The sequence below is a fragment of the Rhincodon typus genome, chromosome 37 (assembly GCF_021869965.1).
Source record: "Rhincodon typus isolate 14 chromosome 37, sRhiTyp1.1, whole genome shotgun sequence".
In the NCBI taxonomy this organism is placed as follows: Eukaryota; Metazoa; Chordata; class Chondrichthyes; order Orectolobiformes; family Rhincodontidae; genus Rhincodon; species Rhincodon typus.
The window spans coordinates 12,935,848-12,953,818 of NC_063368.1; the positions used below are offsets into that span (position 1 = coordinate 12,935,848).

At 49.8% G+C, this 17,971-nt stretch overlaps 1 protein-coding gene across 4 annotated transcripts in view; it reads left to right on the plus strand.

The window, feature by feature from the left end:
• The window catches only part of LOC109937117 (proline-rich protein 12), a 93,819-nt gene that overhangs the window by 32,100 nt on the left and 43,748 nt on the right, over positions 1 to 17,971 (plus strand). For all 4 annotated transcript variants that reach the window (XM_020535762.2, XM_048617453.1, XM_048617454.1 and 1 more), the window contains exons 3-6: positions 326 to 487; positions 3,666 to 7,201; positions 10,292 to 10,811; positions 12,583 to 12,893. In XM_020535762.2, coding sequence (XP_020391351.2) covers positions 326 to 487; positions 3,666 to 7,201; positions 10,292 to 10,811; positions 12,583 to 12,893 — 4,529 coding nt within the window. The remainder of the gene's footprint in view (positions 1 to 325; positions 488 to 3,665; positions 7,202 to 10,291; positions 10,812 to 12,582; positions 12,894 to 17,971) is intronic.

Sequence of the window (17,971 nt, forward strand, 5' to 3'; positions counted from 1 at the left end):
TGGAAGCGGTGCGTTGTAGTGCAGCTCAGAAGAGAGATTGGTTCTGGCCAATATTTATCCCTTGGTCAACATCGCAAAAAGCAGAATACCTGATCATTACCATCTTGCTGTTTGTGGGAGCTGGCTGTGCGCAAATTGGCTCCTGCATTTCTTACATTACAACAGGTGACCGCACTTGTGAAAAGGATTTTCTTGGCCATTAAGTGCTTTGGATCGTCCCGAGTGTGTGAAAGAGGCTATATAAATGCAAGTTCTTTCCTTTTACTAAACACCTTCAGATAAAATTTCTGTAACCTTCCATTTTTGTTTGTTTGTTTTGTCACAGGCCTCTCGGGGCTTTTTGAGACTGGGCTTCACCACGCTGGCAGCACTACCCCAGACGCCTCTGTCATGAACCTCATTTCCGCTCTGGAATCACGGGCACCGCAGCCTGGACCCTCTGCCTCCTCCCTCCTCTCACAGTTCCGACCTCCATCCTGGCAGACAGGTGGGTGAGGCAGTTCATGCTGTTACCTCCCTTTCATCTGGTACACCGCAGTCACGGCTCCTTCGCAGTCCTCGAGTTGCTGTCTCGGAGCCATTTTTAACACTTCGCTAAAATGTTAAGACCCGCAATGCTGTTGGGATTCTGGGTCTAAGAGCTGGTCATTTATTTTTTTGAGGTTTTCTTCAGTGTTGGAGCTGATTTCTTCGGGCAGTAATTAGTGTTTTATAAGCTGTGGCATTGTTTTGGACATTTAAAAGGCATCTGGATGGGTATATGAATAGGCAGCATTTAGAGGGATATGGGCCAAATGCTGGCAAATGGAATTTAATTTAGGATATCTGGTTGGTATGGATAAGTTAGACCAAAGGGTCTGTTTCCCTGCTGTGTATCTCTGTGACTCGACTCAAATGGTAGCTAGGTCAGTTAGATGGTTTCTCAATGCCAACAGAGCAGGTTCAACACCCGCATCATTTGAGCTCCCACCTTCTCAATCTTGCCCCTCGCCTGAGCTTAACCTGACCCTCAGGTTAAATCATCACCACCATTCCTGTCTCTCTGATGAGAAAGAGAGACACTATGGCGACTTTACTTACTCATTGTTACTCAAATGCTGACAGGACAGATACACATTTCGACAATATTTTGGAAGTTTTAGTTAATGAGGTAATACCACCCATGTGAATGTAAAAATGGAATATACGTTATTCAGGCCCTCAAACCCATTTCACCATTGACCATGAGAATACAAGGTGTAGAGCTGGATGAACACAGCAGGCCAAGCAGCATCAGAGGAGCAGGAAAGCTGACGTTTTGGGTCTGGACCCTTCTTCAGAAATGGGGGAGGGGAAGGGGACTCTGGAGTAAATAGAGATGGGGGGGGAGGCGATGATGGAAGGTGGATAAAGGAGCAGATAGGTGGAGAGAAGATGGACGGGTTAAGGAGGCAGGGATGGAGCCAGGAAAGGTGAGTGTAGGTGGGGAGTGAGGGTGGGGGTTGGTCAGTCCAGGGAAGACTGACAGGTGAAGGAGGCGGGGATGGAGCCAGGAAAGGTGAGTGTAGGTAGGGATGGGGTTGGTCAATTGAGGGAAGATGGACAGGTAAAGGAGGCGGGGATGAAGCTGGTAGGTAGGAGGTGAGGGTGGGGGTGGGGGTTGGTCAGTGAGGTGGGAGGAGCAGATAGGTGGGAGAAAAGACGGACAAGTCAAGGAGGTGGGGACGAGCTGGGCTGGTTGTGGCTAGCATCAGCAGTTCCTATTATCTCTGACCATTGACCAAGTCTGTAGCTGACCTGATTGTTTCATGTTCCTACCAACTGCGATAATCTTTGCCCCTAACAAGAATCTGCACACCTCGCTTTAAAAATACTCAAAGACTCTGCTTTGATTGTCTTTTGATCAAGAGAGTTTCAATGACTCAAGACTCTCTGTGAATAAAATTTTCTCTTTATTTCTGTCTGAGAAGGAATCAGGGGTTATGACAGGAATAATGGGGTTAAGGCAGAAAGGTGGAGTTGAGAATTATCAGGCCAGCCATTTAATGGTGGGACAGACTTGATAGACCGAATGGCCAGTGTCACCAACTGGAATGAGAGGGTTGTCTTTGCAAGGAAAGGTTGGGCCAGTTCAGCTTGTTATCTGCTGGAGTTTAGAAGAGTATGAGGTCATTTGATGGGGACCTGAGGAGCAGTGACAGGCCAGATATGTATGTACCAGCATGGGACAAAAGGCCATAAGATGCGGGAGCAGAATTGGGCCATTCGGCCCTTTGAGTCTGCTCTGCCATTCGATTGTGGCTGATACGTTTCTCAACCCCATTCTCCTGTCATTTCCCTGTAACCCTTCTCACCATTAGAAGAACCTATCTATCTCTGTCTTAAATACACTCAATGACTTGGCCTCCACAGCCCTCTGCAGCAATGAGTTCCATAGATTCACCACCCTCTGGCTGAAGAAATTCCTCCTCACCTCATTTCTAAAAGGTCATCCCTTCACTTTGAGATTGTACCCTTAGGTCCTAGTCTTTCCTACTCATGGAAACATCTACTCCTTGTTCACCTTATCCAGGTCTCTCAGTATTCTGCAAGTTTCAGTCAGGTCCCCCTCACCCTTCTAAACTCCATTGAGTACAGACCTAAAGTCCTCAACAAGCCCTTCATTCCCACAATTCATTCTTGTAAACCTTCTCTGGACCCCATTGATGGCCAGCACATCCTTCCTTAGATACGGGGTCCAAAACTGCTCACAATATGCCAACTGTGGCCTGACATTTACCCACAGTTCACTGCATGATGATGTGGTTCACGACCTTTTGAGTAGTCCCACTGGCCACTGAGTGAGATGGACCGAACGATTGGCTTAAATAAAGACTGAGAGCTTATTGTCCAGCAATAATAGACTGGTTTGTTGCCTGCACGCCAGTGTGAGTTGAAACCTTTGCGAGAGGAAGCATGAAATAAGCAATTATCTTCCCCTGCATGCTGTTGCTGATTGGAATGCACTGCCTGAAAGGATGATGGGAATTGCATAAGGATGGGTAAAGGAGAAAATTCACAGGGAGTTGGATCGAAATGGAAAGTTGTTTCAAGGAGGACAGCAGATGTTGAAAGAGATGCTCCCCTCAGTGAGGGAGACTAGGACTCGAGGGGGTCATTGACATAAGTCAATCACAGATAAATCAGAGTAAATCAGGAGAAACCTCTTGATCCAGACAGTGATTACAATGTGGAAATTGACACCACGGGGAAAGATTAAGACAAATAGATGTATTTAAGGGGAAACTAGACAAATATTTGAGGGACAATAGATCAGGAAATTATTGATGAAGTAGGATGGGAGAAAGCTTGTGTGTAAGTTTTTTTTGGTTTGAATTTTCTAGAGATGATGCTAGTTTGGAAGTGGGTTGATAATTTATTTCCAGAGTTTAATTCAATGCTTTAAAATATCTGCACTGACCTTCCAGCTCTGCTTCTTTAGCTTCTCTGGGTCTGTTCACTTTACTCTGAATCAACATCTAGGCCTAAGCAATTGAGCCAAGTGAACACAGATCAGTTACCAGGCTCTCATAATCAAACACAGAAAGTTGAACCATTGATCATGACAGACCGGTTAGGCCAAATAGCCTGTTATTGTACTGTAAAATCTATGTACAATAATCTCTCCCTCTGTCTTGTCTTTGTAGCCATGCACACCCCAGGACCCGCTGAATTATTCATCTCTGGAGCTATTCCCGGTTCTGGGACTTTTCCATCGTCATCTGCGCTCTCGGCCTATCAGCACCCAGCCTCCTTCAGTGGGCGGAGTTTCCCGGTGACCTCGTCGTTGACCCTTCAGGATGCCACCTTCAGCCCAAGCTCCAACGGCCTGCTCTCGCCCCACGACCCGCTGCTCCACATCAAGTCGTCGCAGTCCAGTGTCCCGTCCTCGCTGACCTTCGACCGCCTGGGCAGTGCCGTCCTGGGTACGGGCCTGCCGTCGCAGAGCTCGGCGTACCGCACGGCGCAGGAGTCGGCCTCCCGGCACCTGCAGTCGCAGTTTAACCTGCTGTCCTCGCCTCTGGGGCCTTCAGACCAGGCCTCGCAGCTCTACAACACCTCGGTCTTCTCCAGCTCGCCGGCCTCTGGCATCGAGAGGGCTATCCCGCGGCAGGACAGCGTCATCAAGCACTACCAGCGGCCCACCGGCGCCCAGGCCCAGCTGCCCGCCTCCCACCACTCCCTGCAGCACTACCTCAGCTGCGGGGGAAGCCACAGCTTCCAGCAGATGCCCAGGCACTCCACGCTGTCGTGCAGCCCGCTGGGTGAGCAGTCCCCAGTGAGCAGCGAGGGCGGCCAGAAGAGCTCCCAGGCCCGTGGCGAGCACTCACAGAGCTACCGGCCCATCATCCAGTCACCGGGCTACTCCTCCTCCTCATCGTCCTCCTCCAAATCCAAGAGCTACTCTGCCTCGCGGCAGGCCCAGAGGGGAGGTGCCGCCGGTGCCGCCGTCACGCCCAAGTGCCAAAGCATCTCTTCCAGCGGCCAGTCGCACATCTTCTCCTCGTCCGCCCCCAAGGCCAGCTCGGTGATTTCCACCCAGGCCCAGGCCTACTCCCCAGGCCAGTCGCAGGCCCTGCTGGGCATGAACCAGTCGCAGAGCTACACGGTGTCGCAGGCTCAGAACCTGGCGGCGGCGGCGGTGACCCAGTCGCCGGGCTTCAGCTCCAGCCAGTCGCAGGACCTGACCGCGGTGAGCAAGGCCCAGAGCTACTCGGGTAGCCAGCAGGCTCAGCCCCAGCCGCAGCCCCAGCAGCAACAACAGCAACAACAGCCACAGGCCCTGCAGACCTGCGTCAGCCAAGCACAGAACTACTCTCCAGAGCAGCTCCAGGGCCTGTCGTCGGTTGGCTCCATCCAGACCTACAGCGTCCAGTCGGAACCCCATTCCTCGGCTACACCGGGGCAGAGCTACGGCCCGGCCCACTCGCAAGGGATGCCTGCGGCCAGTCCCTCCCTCAGCTACGCTGCCGGACACTCCCCGGCCTTGAGCTCCCACGGGCCATCCATCGTCTACTCCTCAGCCAGCCACGTCCAGAGCCTGCCGGATGCCAGCCCCTCGCCGATCATCCGGCCCCTGCAGTCCCCAACCAGCAGCCGACCCCAGGGCGTGGGGTCTCCGGGCCAGTCCCAGAAGTACCTGTCCTCCGTCCTGTCGCCGTCCTTCATCCAGCCGCCTCACTCGCAGGCCTTCCAGCCCTCGCAGGCGCCCCTGGAGCGAGCGCCAGCCTACGGCAAGGCCAAAGCCGACCAGGAGCTGCTGGCGTCGGAGAGGACGGAGGATGAGGACTTCCTGATCCAGCACCTGCTGGACTCCCAGAGCCCGCCGCGGGTCTCGTCGCAGAGCCTGGCCGAGTGCGAGGAGCGGGCGCCCAAGGGCATGGTCTACGAGATGTCCAAGTCCGAGGAGAGGTACCACCTGCAGAGCGTCATCCGTACCAGCTCGAGTTTGGACAGCCAGGTCCTGGAGATGTCGCTGCAGGGTCTGAAGGAGAAGAAGAAAGGCGAGCGGCAGAAGGAATATGGCCGCTCCTCATCCGATGCCCTGGTCACCTCGGTGGTGCACTACAGCCACCAGCCCAACAGCATCGACGGCCTGGCTCAGGACATCAAGAAGACGGTCGACCACCTCCAGGGGGCGCCCCACTTGGACGGTTCCGGAAAGGAGCTCAGCACGGGCCACTCTTACCTGCAGAAGACCCCGGAGCCGGGCTCTCGGGCCCACCACCTGGGCCCTGACTCCTCTCAGCTCGAGAGCCACGGGATACTGCAGGGCCAGGCCGGCTCGCAGCTGATGCTGGAGGCCTCGCCGGAGATGCAGCTGCCGCTAGGCCACCAGGCGCCCGGGCAACAGTCGCAGCTGCTGCAGTCGGTGCTGACCCACACCCAGAGCCAGCAGCAGGCCCAGCAGCAGATGCTGGAGGTCCACCTGCAGAGTCAGCAGCTACAGGCCGCCCACGCCCACGCCGCGGGCCTGGACTCCCGCCTGCTGCCCGGGGAGCCCCGCTCGCCCCAGCTCGCCCCTCCCGACGCCATGGAGCGCCTGCCACGCTCCGAGAGCATGCAGCCACAGGAGATGCAGGAGTTCCTGGAGCCCGAGCTTCACCTGGAGAGTCACCTGGCCCAGGCTGGGCAGGTCCAGCAATCCCAGCAGCAACAGCCTCAGCCTCAGCCCCAGCACCTCCTCCCCGAAGCCAGCGAGCCGCTGCGGCTGGACAGCTCAGAGACCTCCCAGCAGGTCTCCCAGCAGCAGCTGGAGGGCAAGGACCAGTTCAGCTCGGGCAGCCCACAGAGCGCCAAGCAGAGGTTCGTGCCACTCACCTCCATCTGCTTCCCGGATTCCCTGCTGCAGGACGAGGAGCGCAACTTCTTCCCGGGCATGGAGGACATGTTCTGCTCGGCCCCTTGCAGCAACGAGGAGTACAGCAAGCAGCCGTGCGGGGACGATGCCGGGCAGCCGATGGATAGGAGCGACGGTGGTATGAAGTCCGGCTTTGACATGATGCACTCGAGCCAGAGCTTCCCGGGGTACTGCGCCTCTGAGCCGGCTGGGGGGCAGCAGAACGTCCACCTGGACCTCAACCCGGTCGCCATGAAGCCGGAGCTGGAGCCGCCGACCGTCCAGGCCGAGCATCTGGGCCTGACTCCGCCTGGCCACGGGCCCACCAGCGCCGATCTCAAGTCGCCCCTGACGACTGCCAGCTTCTGCTCCATGAAGACCAAGAAGTTCCTGAAGACCTCCTCACTCCACCTGCTGAAGAAGAAGGACTCCCCCCCGCAGCCGCCAAAGAAGAACTACGCCCAGGAGTACGAGTTCGAGGACGAGGAGAAAGAGGACGTCCCGGCCGACATCCGACTCAACAACCGCAGGCTTCCCGACCTCCTCCCTGACCTGATCTCCAGCTGCCGCACCCGCACCAACCTCAGCCCAGTCTCTGACATTGACTTCTGCTCCGGCAACAACCTGAACGAGGGCAAGAAGAAGGCCAAGAGGACGTCCAAGCCCAAGGAGAAAGGGCCCCCGAGACCCAGGGGACGGCCGCGGATCCGGCCCCTCGAGCCCCCTCAGGGCGTGACTCAAGATGGACCCAAGAAGAGGGGCCGGGGCAGGGGAAGGGGCAAGAAGATTATGGAGAACGAAAACGAGGGCTTCAAAATGGAGAAACAAGCGAAACCCAGCAAGGTAACTTTCCACTTCCTTCCCGACTTTAGAGCGAGTCTCATGCAGATGTTGGGAAATTTTGAGGCTTTATGGGAAAAGCACAGGAGGGCATTGTTCATTCAGCTGAATGTGGCCTCGAATGATCTGGGACATGTCCACCTGAAATGGAAGAAAATAGGAGCAGGAGTAGGCCGTTCAGCCCCTCCAACTTACTCCACCGTTTGCGAAGGTCTGATTGTGGTCTTACGCCACTGCCTGGCCCCCATAATCAGTCCCATTCCAACCTCTCAAAACCGTCCAGGATTGTCAGGAGGTGTCAAGGTGATTGAGATAAGTTGAATGATTGAGCAAACACGTGGCAGCTGCAGTACAATGTGCCCAGGTGTGAAGTTATATATTTCGGTGTGAAAAAACAGAAAGGAAGAGTATTATTTAAATGGTGGGATCCTGGGAAGTGTGAATGTACAAAGGAATCGGGGTGTCCTTGTGCCCTTTCGATGGAAGTAAACAGAAAGGTGCAGCAAGCAAATGGGAAGGCAAATGATACATTGGCCTTCATTACAAGAGGATTGGAGTTTGGAAGTAGGGATACCTTCCTGCAGTATACAGGGCTTTGCTGAGGCCAAACCAGGAGTATTGCATGCTGTTTTAGACTCCCTACCTAAGAGAGGATATACTTGCCGTAGAGAGAGTGCAGCGGAGGTTCACTAGGCTGATACTGGGGATGGCAGGACTGTCCTGTCATGGAATACATCGAAGGCCAAACGAAATGTAGAAACTATAAGAGGACTGTCCTGTGAGGAGAAATTGGTTCAACTGGGCCTGAGCTATAAGAAGAGGCTGGAAAACTCAGGTTGTTTTCTGTAGAGCTGTGGAGGCTGAGGGGAGACTTGATAGAAGTCTATAAAATTATGAGATGCATAGATAGGGTTGATGGTCAGAATCTTTTTCCCAGAGTTGAAATGTCTAAAACTAGGAGGCATTCATTTAAGGTGAGAGGGGGAGTGTTCAAAGAAGACATGAGGGGGAAATCTTTTACACAGAGTGTGGTAGGAGTCTGGAACATGCTGTCAGGAGTGGTGGTGGGGGGCAGATATGATAGGGGCATTTAAGGGACTTTTAGATAAGCATATGAACATGCAAGGAATGGAGGGATATAGACCAAGGGCAGGCAGAAGGGATTACTTTAACTTGGTGTCATGTTTGGCACAGCATCATGTCCTGTGCTGAACTGTTCTATGTTCTGTGTATTCACTAGAGTTTAGAAGGATCAGAGGGGATCTGACTGAAACATATAAAATATTAACAAGGCTGGACAGACTAGATGCAGGGAGGATTTCCCCAGTTGCGGGAGTCTAGAACCAAAAGAACACAGTCTCAGGATTTGAGATAGATCATTTAGGAGAGGATTGAGATGAGGAAAAGTGTCTTCCCTCAAAGGGTAGTGTACTGTGGAATTCTATACCACAGAAGGTAGCGGATATATTCAAGAAAAAGATTTAAAAAGCTTCGAGGTCTGGGGGAGAAAAACGGGAATATGGCATTGATATAGAAGATCATACTGAATGGCACAGCATGCTCAAAGGTCCAAATGGCTTGCTCCTCTTAGTTTTTACGTTTCGTTTGGCCTTCGATGTATTCCATGATCCACGGCCTCTCCACGGCTCTCTGGGAAAGATAATTCCAAACACTGTCAATTTTCTGAGAGCAGAAATTCCTCCTCATCTCTGTCTTAACTGGGAGACACTTCATTTTGAAAAACATGGCCCCTAATGTTAGATTCTCCAACAAGGGGGATCCTTTCAGGATCTATTCTGTGAAATCCCCAGATTCAAATCAAAAGGAAATCTGGCGAAAACATGCCGGAAAAGCTTTGTGGGAGAATGGGATTATACAGGCACTACTCAGACCATAGCTGGAATATTGTGAACAGTTTTGGGCCCCTTATCTAAGGAAAGATCGACTGACATTGGAGGCAGTTCAGAGCAGGTTCACTCGGCTGATACTGGGTATGGAGAGATGTCCTTGTGAGGAGAGATTGAGTACGTTGGGCCTGTTCTCATTGGAGTTCAGAAGAGTGAGAGGTGACTTTATAGAAACATACAAGATTCTTACGAGGTTTCTTGACAGGGTCAGTGCAGAAATGTTGTTTCCCCTTGTAGGAGACACAGGACATAATCTCAGAGTAAAGGTTCACCCATTTAAAACAGACATGAGGAGGAATTTCTTCTCTCAGAGGGTAGTCAACCTGTGGATTTTTTTTACTGCAGAGGGCTGTCGAGACTGGGTCATTGTGTACGTTCAAGGCTGAGTTCGGTTTTTAAATCGGGGAATCAAGTTTTATGGGAAAAAGGCAGGAAAGTGGAGTTGAGGATTATCAGATCAGCCATGATCTCATTAAATGCCAGGATGGACTCAATGGGCCGAATGGCCTACTTCTGCTCCTACATCTTATGGTCTGCATGGCTCTTAGTTTTTCAGCGTCGAAAAGTCTCGGAGGAACAAGAGCTGACCAATCTGCCCATCGAATGTGCTCTGTCTCCCAGTATCATCGTGGATAACCTTCTGCTTCAACTCCACATTCCTGCCCACTCCTCAAGTGGTTCGATTCCCTGAGAAACTAAATGTCTGTTTCCCTCAAGCTTAAACAGCCTCAATGTTGGAACATTATGCTTTGATTATACAGAATCGTAGAGGGGGGATCTGTATCGGAGCATTCTGTGCATCTTACAACCCCTTACCCAAGGAATGATAGATTTCCCATTGAGCGAGTGCAGCAGAGATTCGCCTGGCTAATTCCTGGGAAGGTGGGACTGTACTGTCAGGGGAGAGACAAAGGGTTCTTGGGATACAGGAGGACCATCTGTATTCCCATACTCTTCCTTCTCACTGTCTTCCAATGAAGATTCAGGCCACCTATTCCTGTTCTTAACTCATTTTGTTTTTCACGGCAACATGTTGTCTTCCTTTCCCCAACCTGCATTTCCTTTTCTCCCTTCTAGATGTTTTCAGTTTTGGTGTTTGTCACAATAATTTTGTCTCTTCACTCGTGCCCTTAGTTTGAAGCCTTAACAACAACATGGTGATGTGTGCACTTTTCCCTCCTCAAAGGCCAAGGTTCAAGGGTCAAAGACAAGTGAGCTTCTACCCATCGAGGCTCCAGAGTCTGTCCCAGCGGAAAGCGTCTTGGAGAACAGTCAAACCCAAGAAAAGATCAAGAAGAAAATAAAAGAGGTGGAGGAGAAACAGCCGGAAATGAAATCCGGATTCATGGCCTCGTTCCTGGACTTCCTGAAATCGGGAAAGAGGCAGCAGCTGCCAGCCACGACCTCTAGCCCGCAGAAAGGGCGCCCCTCGTCGGTTATTAACCAGCCATCACAAGCTTCCTTCGGCCTGACGCAGTCAATGCTGTCGGGGCCCCTCGACGCCTCAGAGAGCGACAGCCTAATGAGCTGTGCCAGCCCCTGCAAGAGGTTCGACGATGACCTCAAGAAGAACCTGGAGACTCTGCCGTCGTTCTCCTCTGACGAGGAGGATTCAGTCAGCAAGAACCAGGACCTGCAGAAGAGCATCAGCTCTGCCATCTCTGCCCTCTATGACCCAATGGATCGCAAGGAGAATGACATGACAGGTACCGTGCTTTCTTTCTTAATGTAAGGGAGTCAAGGTGGGAAGCCAGCAGGAACTCGAAGTTAAGGTAGGAGATCAAATCGCATCGTATTGACCTATTTTTCTAATCAGTCTCTTCAGAGATGTTATTGCCCACCTCTGGAGCAGTTGGGACTTGAACCTGGGCCTCCTGATCTAGGGTTAAGGATTGCACCACCGCACCACAAGAGGGCCCTTATTTTGTCACGATTCAGAACATGAGACATCATCACATGGAAACTTGTAAATTTCTTACATAGCTCGATAGGCTACATTCGGAAAGAATCTAGCTGGAGAGCGTCTGGACTCAGGAGATCCACTGTCTGAATAAGCAGTGGTATATTTTGGCCTGAAATGAGGGATTACTTCACTCAGAGGGTGGTGAAATCTTCGGAGTTCTCTCAGTCATTGAGTATGTTCAATCGAATGATTAATAGATTTCTAGATATTAAAGATATCAGGGAAATGGGAATAATGAGGAAAAATGGCTTGCGGTAGAAGGTCAGCCATGATCTAGTTGAATGGCAGAGCGAATGGCCTGCGTCTGCTCTTAGTCTTTGTTCCAATCCCAGCTGTGTCTGGAGAAGGTTTTTTTTTTACAGGGATGGCACCAGAACTGTGAGGTTATAGTTATCAGGATTGTCCAAACTGAGCACTTTTGAAGGTTGATTCAATTGAAGTCTTCAAAGAGGGTTGAAAGGGTAGACGCAGAGAAGATGTTTAGATTTGTTGAGGAGACAGAAACCAGTAAATCCAGTCAGGAATTCAGGAGTAAATCTCTCCCTTCAACAGAGTGTGGAACTCTGTATCATGGTAGTCATTGGGTGGGGGGGAGGGGTGAATGTATCGATGCATTTAAGGAGAAGCTAGACAAGTGGATGAGATGTAGCAAATAGGTTAGAATACAGGGTCAGATGAAGTGGGTTGGGCAGAGATTACACACTAGCACGGACCAGTTGGACCAAATCTGCTGTAAATTTGATGCTTAAACATTGTACCCAAATTAGATATCGCCCTCGAGATTGGAGGACAGAGTTTCTTGTATCATGGTCAATTGGGTTTCGTTGTAACCTAGCAAATACGGGAAAATCAGGCAGAGAGGAAAGCATGCTCATAAGGGACCCTCTCTCGTTTCTTCGCTCCATGGTATGCACCAAAATTGGGAGAGGCCCCTTAGCTAAAAAGCCACGGGAATTTGGAACTCATTAGCGTTAGGAGTGGTTGAAGTGAATGTTATCGATTTGATTTGTCACATATACCTAAGTACAGCGAAATTCTTTGTTTTGCCAGCAGTACAGGCAGATCATTAGCAAATAAGGACGTACAGATCATAGGGTGCTTAGACAGACCAAGGCATACAAGGTTATGGCTGCACAGGAGGTGCACAAAGCAAGATTAACATTATTTGAAGTTATAAAGTCCATTCATCTGTCTAATGACAGCAGGGAAGAAGCTGTTCTCAAACCTGTTGGTGCATGTGTTCAAGCTTCTGTATTTAAAGTAAGGTCAAACAAGCACAGGAGGGTCAAGGGACTAGAGGGTTAAGCAGATTGATTAGATGAGGAAAGATGGGAGGAAGCTCAAAGTGCAGCTTAAACACTGGTTTGGAAAGGTGGGCTGAATGGTCTGTTTCTATTCTGTATTTCCTTTGGAAAAGAAAAGGGAGATATCAGTGAAATTTGGGGTTGAGTAGGAGAAGAGAGACTGTTCCTTGAATCTGACTATTTCCATTTCAATCTGTGTTGTTTTGCCAGATAATATGACCGTAGAAGATAAAGAAGTCAGCACATCACCTTCTGAGGCCTCCCAGCCAGAGCAGCCTGCACCCCCATCTCCGGTCTTGCCTAAAGAGTCGATCCCAGAAGAAGAACCTTCTCCTGCCCCCGAGTCCCCACCACAGCCAGAAGAGAAGGAGGCTCCTTCCCCAGTCAAGCTAGCCAATAAACAAGACACAGTGGCCATTTATGGCGAGACTGACGAAGATGATGAGGAGAGTGGCGGAGAAGGTGCCATACGGAAGTGGGACGAGTTTGTCATCAAAATTGACGACATCAAGGAACTTAAGGTATGATTTCCCACCCGTTAACACTCAAAAATTAATGAAACCTTTACAAAATATTATCGAGATTCACATGAATATTATATTTAGCGCTAACTAGTGACCGTTCTTGGGGACATCAGTAATGAGGAACTTCTTGTTTCTTGGAAGGAAGTAGGTTAAATGGCTGACGCCCAAAAGGCTATAAAATAGAAATGACTATGTATTTTCTGTTTGTGACTTTTAGGATCTTCTTTCCTCACATGGTCATTAAGGCAACTATTGAGAAGGAAATATTTCTCTAAATCTTCCTCTCTTTACAGCAGAGGCCTAGGGCAGGCCCCTAGTTCCCACTCACCAATGCTGTCCCTTTTAGTGGGGTATAGTTTAATCCTTTAGTAGTATTTCATATTGGGACACGTTTTGTACTTTAGAAATGGTCTGGAAATCCATAGTCATTACAGTTTGGAAAGAGGCCATTCAGCCCGTTGGAGTTTTATCAAGGTTTGGAAATACTCAGGAGAGGCAACGGCCTAGTGGTATTATCACTGGACTGTTAATCCAGAGACCCAGATAAGGCAGATGGTGGGATTTGAATTCAACAAAAATACCTGGAATTATGAATCTAAAGATGACCATGACTCCATTGCTGATTGTCGGGAAAAACCCATTTGGTTCACTAATATCTTTCAGGGAAGGAAACTGCCATCCTTACCTGGCCTGGCCTACATGTGACTCCAGACCCACAGCAATGTGGTTGACTCTTAACTGCCCTCTAGGCGATTAGGGATGGGTAATAAATGTTGGCCTAGCCAGCGATGCCCTCATTCCCCTGAATGAATAAAGGAAAAAAAACTGGTACCATTTCCTAGAAGGACAAGGACAGTACAAACATGGGAACACCACCCCCTGCAAGTTCCCTCCTTGAGCCACTCACCCTCCTGACTTGGAAATATATCACTATCGCTGGGTCAAAATCCTGGATCGCCCCCTCCCTAACAGCATTGTGGGTAAAACTATAGCACATGGGCTGCAGCGGTTCAAGATGGCAGCCCACCACCACCTTCTCTGGGGATGGAGCAATAAATGCTGGCTCAGCCAATGATGTCCACATGCCATGAATGAATTTTAAAAAAACCCACATTGTTATTTCCTAAATAGACAAGCTAATGTTAGCGCAGTTAAAATCCTTTGCAATTATGTAAGCTAAATCTTGAAACCTTTAGCCAAATTATTGAGACAGAAATCTCAATAGGGTATTTTGGTTATGTTACTGGACTAATAATCCAGGTGTGGGATTAGCAACAGAACAATTGTTGAGTTCAAATCCCACTGTGGCAATTTGAGAATTTTAATTCATTTTAAGCAATCTTGTAAATTAAAGAAAAAAAGAAAGTAACTGGTCTAGAGCTGTTGAATTATTCATTTGCTGGGGTTACATGACAGCATGGGGCTTTAATGTGATCTCTGAATAGTGATTGAATTAAAAATTACCACCCCTTTTTCATTCACTAATAGGAAATGGGTATCCCTGCAAAGACAAGGCTAATTGCCCATTTCCTGTTGCTGTCGAGAACCTGTCAGCGGCCAGTTATGTTGTCACGATAGAATTAAAAATCAGTGAGCGAAATCAGGTAAGAGTTAATAGGTTGGGCCTGTACCCATTGGAGTTTAAAACAGTGAAGAATGAAAGGTAGTAAGAATTGCTGATGCTGGAGTCTGAGATAACACAGTGTGGAGCTGGAGGAACGCAGCAGGTAGCATCAGAGGAGCAGGAAAGCTGACGTTTTGGGTCGGGACCCTTCTTCAGAAGAGTGAAAGGTGATCGTATTGCTACGATAATGGGGTGTTGATGAGGTGGATTCCGAGAGGATGTTTCCTTTGTGAGAGAGTCTAGATCTAAGGGGCACAATTTAGAAATATGGAGAGCCCAATTTAAGACTGATAGGAGGACAATTTGTTGGTTTAGTTAGTCTTTGGAATTCTTTTCCTTGGAGCGCAGTGGAGGCTGGGACACTGAATACATCCAAGGATGAGTAAGATTTTTGGTTGAAAAGGGAGTCAATGGTTATAAGAAGCAGACTGGAAACCAGGGTAGAGGCAGATCAGCCATGGTCTTACTGATTGGCAGAGTGGGCTTGAGGGGCTGAGTGGTCTTCTGCTCCTAGTTCTTGTGGGACAACCACATTGCTGTGGGTCTGGAGTCAGATACAGTCCAGGCTGAGTAAGGATGGCAGATTTTTTTCCCTAAAGGGTATTTGTCAATGAGATGGGCTTTTCACATTGATGCACTAACCTCATGGCTATGATTACAAACTTTTTTCTCTGTATTATTAATTCTGGCCACTGTTCTGTCCAAGCTATACAGCTGTTTGGTAGCCTAAAGGGTCCTGCACTTTAGATAGAGTTAATGGGAGTTGTCTTTTCCTGAGGGTGGGGGATTTCAAGATTAGGGGGCACATTTTTAAGGTGAGAGGAGAGAGATTTAAAAAAGACATGAGGAGCAATTTTTTTACACAAGAGGGTGGTTTGTGTGTGGAATGAATTCCCTGAGGAAGTGGTGAATGTGAGTACAATTACATTTAAAATACATTTGGATAAGGTCATGAATAGGAAAGGTTTGGAGAGATATGGGCCAGGAGCAGACAGTTGGGATTGGTTTAGTTTTGCACAATGGTCGGCATGGACTGGTTGGACTGAAGGGTCTGTTTCCATGCTGTATGACTCTATGACTCCATGTAGACGGCTGCACCAAGCATTTGAAGGGTCTTCACACTTAACCAACTCACTCACTTGCTTCAGAATGCTTAAAATGCAGTCATATTGGAAAGCCATTTGACAACTGCAGTGCTGTTTTGAGGCAGCAAAATGTGGGAAATATATTTACGCAGCAAGTTGTTGTGATCTTGAACACTCTGCCTGAGAGGGCTGATTAATTAATTATTTTTTAAAGGGATTGGGACGAATATTTAAAATTTTACAGCTAGAAACAAGCTATTCAGTCCATTGAGTGTCACAGAAGCTTTCTCCCTCCTCTATTGAATCTCGGGCCTGAACTTGAAAAGCAAAAATTTGCATTGTTAAAAGGACTATGTGGAAAGACTGGGAGGCTTTCAAAGAGCCAGCACAGGTATGGTGGCTACATGGCCTCCTTCGTTCTGTACCATTCTGTAGCCCAAGGCTGACTTTGTCAGAGATAGTAGGAACTGCAGATGCTGGAGAATCTGAGATAATAAGGTGTGGAGCTGGATGAACACAGCAGGCCAAGCAGCATCGGAGGAGCAGGAAGGCTGACGTTTCGGGTCTGAACCCTTCTTCAGAAATGGGGGAGGGGAAGGGGATTCTGAAATAAATAGAGAGAGAGAGGAAGGTAGATGGAAGATGGATAAAGGAGCAGATAGGTGGAGAGGAGACAGGCAGGTCAAGGAGGCGGGGATGGAGCCAGTAAAGGTGAGTGTAGGTGGGGAGTTAGGGTGGGGGTTGGTCATTCCAGACGGACAGGTCAAGGAGGCGGGGATGAGGCTGGTAGGTAGGGGGTGGGGGTTGAGGTGGGAGGAGTGGATAGGTGGGAGAAAGGATGGACAGGTTAGGGAGGCAGAGATGAGCTGGGCTGGTTTTGGGATGCAGTAGGGGGAGGGGAGATTTTGAAGCTTCTGAAGTCCACATTGACACCACTGGGCTGCAGGGTTCCCAAGTGAAATATGAGGTGCTGTTCCTGCAACCTTCGGTTGGCATCCTTGTGACACTGGAGGAGGCCCAGGATGGACATGTCGTCCAAGGAGTGGGAGGGGGAGCTGAAGTGGTTCGTGACTGGGAGGTGCAGTCGTTTGTCGCAAACCGAGCGTAGGTGTTCCACAAAGCGATCCCCAAGCCTCCGCTTGGCATCCCCGATATAGAGGAGGCCACATCGGGAACAGCAGATACAATATACCACATTAGCAGATGTGCAGGTGAACATCTGTTTGATGTGGAAGGTTTTCTTGGGGCCTGGGATGGGGGTGAAGTGTAGGGGCAGGTGCAGCACTTCCTGTGGTTGCAGGGAAAAATGCCAGGGGTGGTGGGGCTGATGGGGAGTATGGAGTGGACAAAAGAGTCACGGAGAGAGTGGTCCCTCTGGAAGGCAGATAAGGGTGGGGAGGGAAAAATGTCTTTGGTAGTGGGGTCGGATTGCAGATGGCAGAAGTGCCGGAGGATGATGCGTTGGATCCGGAGGTTGGTGGGGTGGTACGCGAGGACGAGGGGGATTCTGTTTTGGTTGTTGTTGCGGGGAGGGGGTGTGAGGGATGAGTTGCGGGAAATGTGGGAGACATGGACGAGGGCGTTCTCGACCACTGTGGAGGGGAAGTTGCAGTCCTTGAAAAACGAGGACATCTGAGATGTCCGGGAGTGGAACGCCTCATCTCGGGAGCAGATGTGGCGGAGGCGAAGGAATTGGGAATAGAGGATGGCATTTTTGCAGGAAGGTGGGTGGGAGGAGGTGTATTCTACGTAGCTGTGGGAGTCGGTAGGCTTGAAATGGATATCGGTTTCCAGGTGGTTGCCAGAGATGGAAACAGATAGGTCCCGGAAGGAGAGAGAGGTATCGGAGATGATCCAGGTGAACTTAAATTTGGGCCAGAAGGTGTTAGTGAAGTGGATGGACTGTTCAAGCTCCTCAGTGATCGATGTAACGGAGGAAGAGGTGGGGGATAGGGCAAGTGTAGCTTCGGAAGAGGGATTGTTCCACATACCCTACAAAGAGGCAGGCATAGCTTGGGCCCATGCGGGTACCCATGGCCACCCCCTTTGTCTGTAGGAAGTGGGAGGAATTGAAGGAGAAGTTGTTAAGGGTGAGGATGAGTTTGGCTAAGTGGATAAGGGTGTCAGTGGAGGGGGACTGGTCAGGCCTGCGGGACAGGAAGAAGCGGAGGGCCTTTAGGCCATCTGCATGGGGAATGCAAGTGTATAGGGACTGGATGTCCATGGGTAAAATGTTGGAAAGGATTATAAGAGATAGGATTTATAATCATCTAGAAAGGAATAATTTGATTAGGGATAGTCAACACAGTTTTGTGAAGGGTAGGTCGTGCCTCACAAACTTTATTGAGTTCTTTGAGAAGGTGACC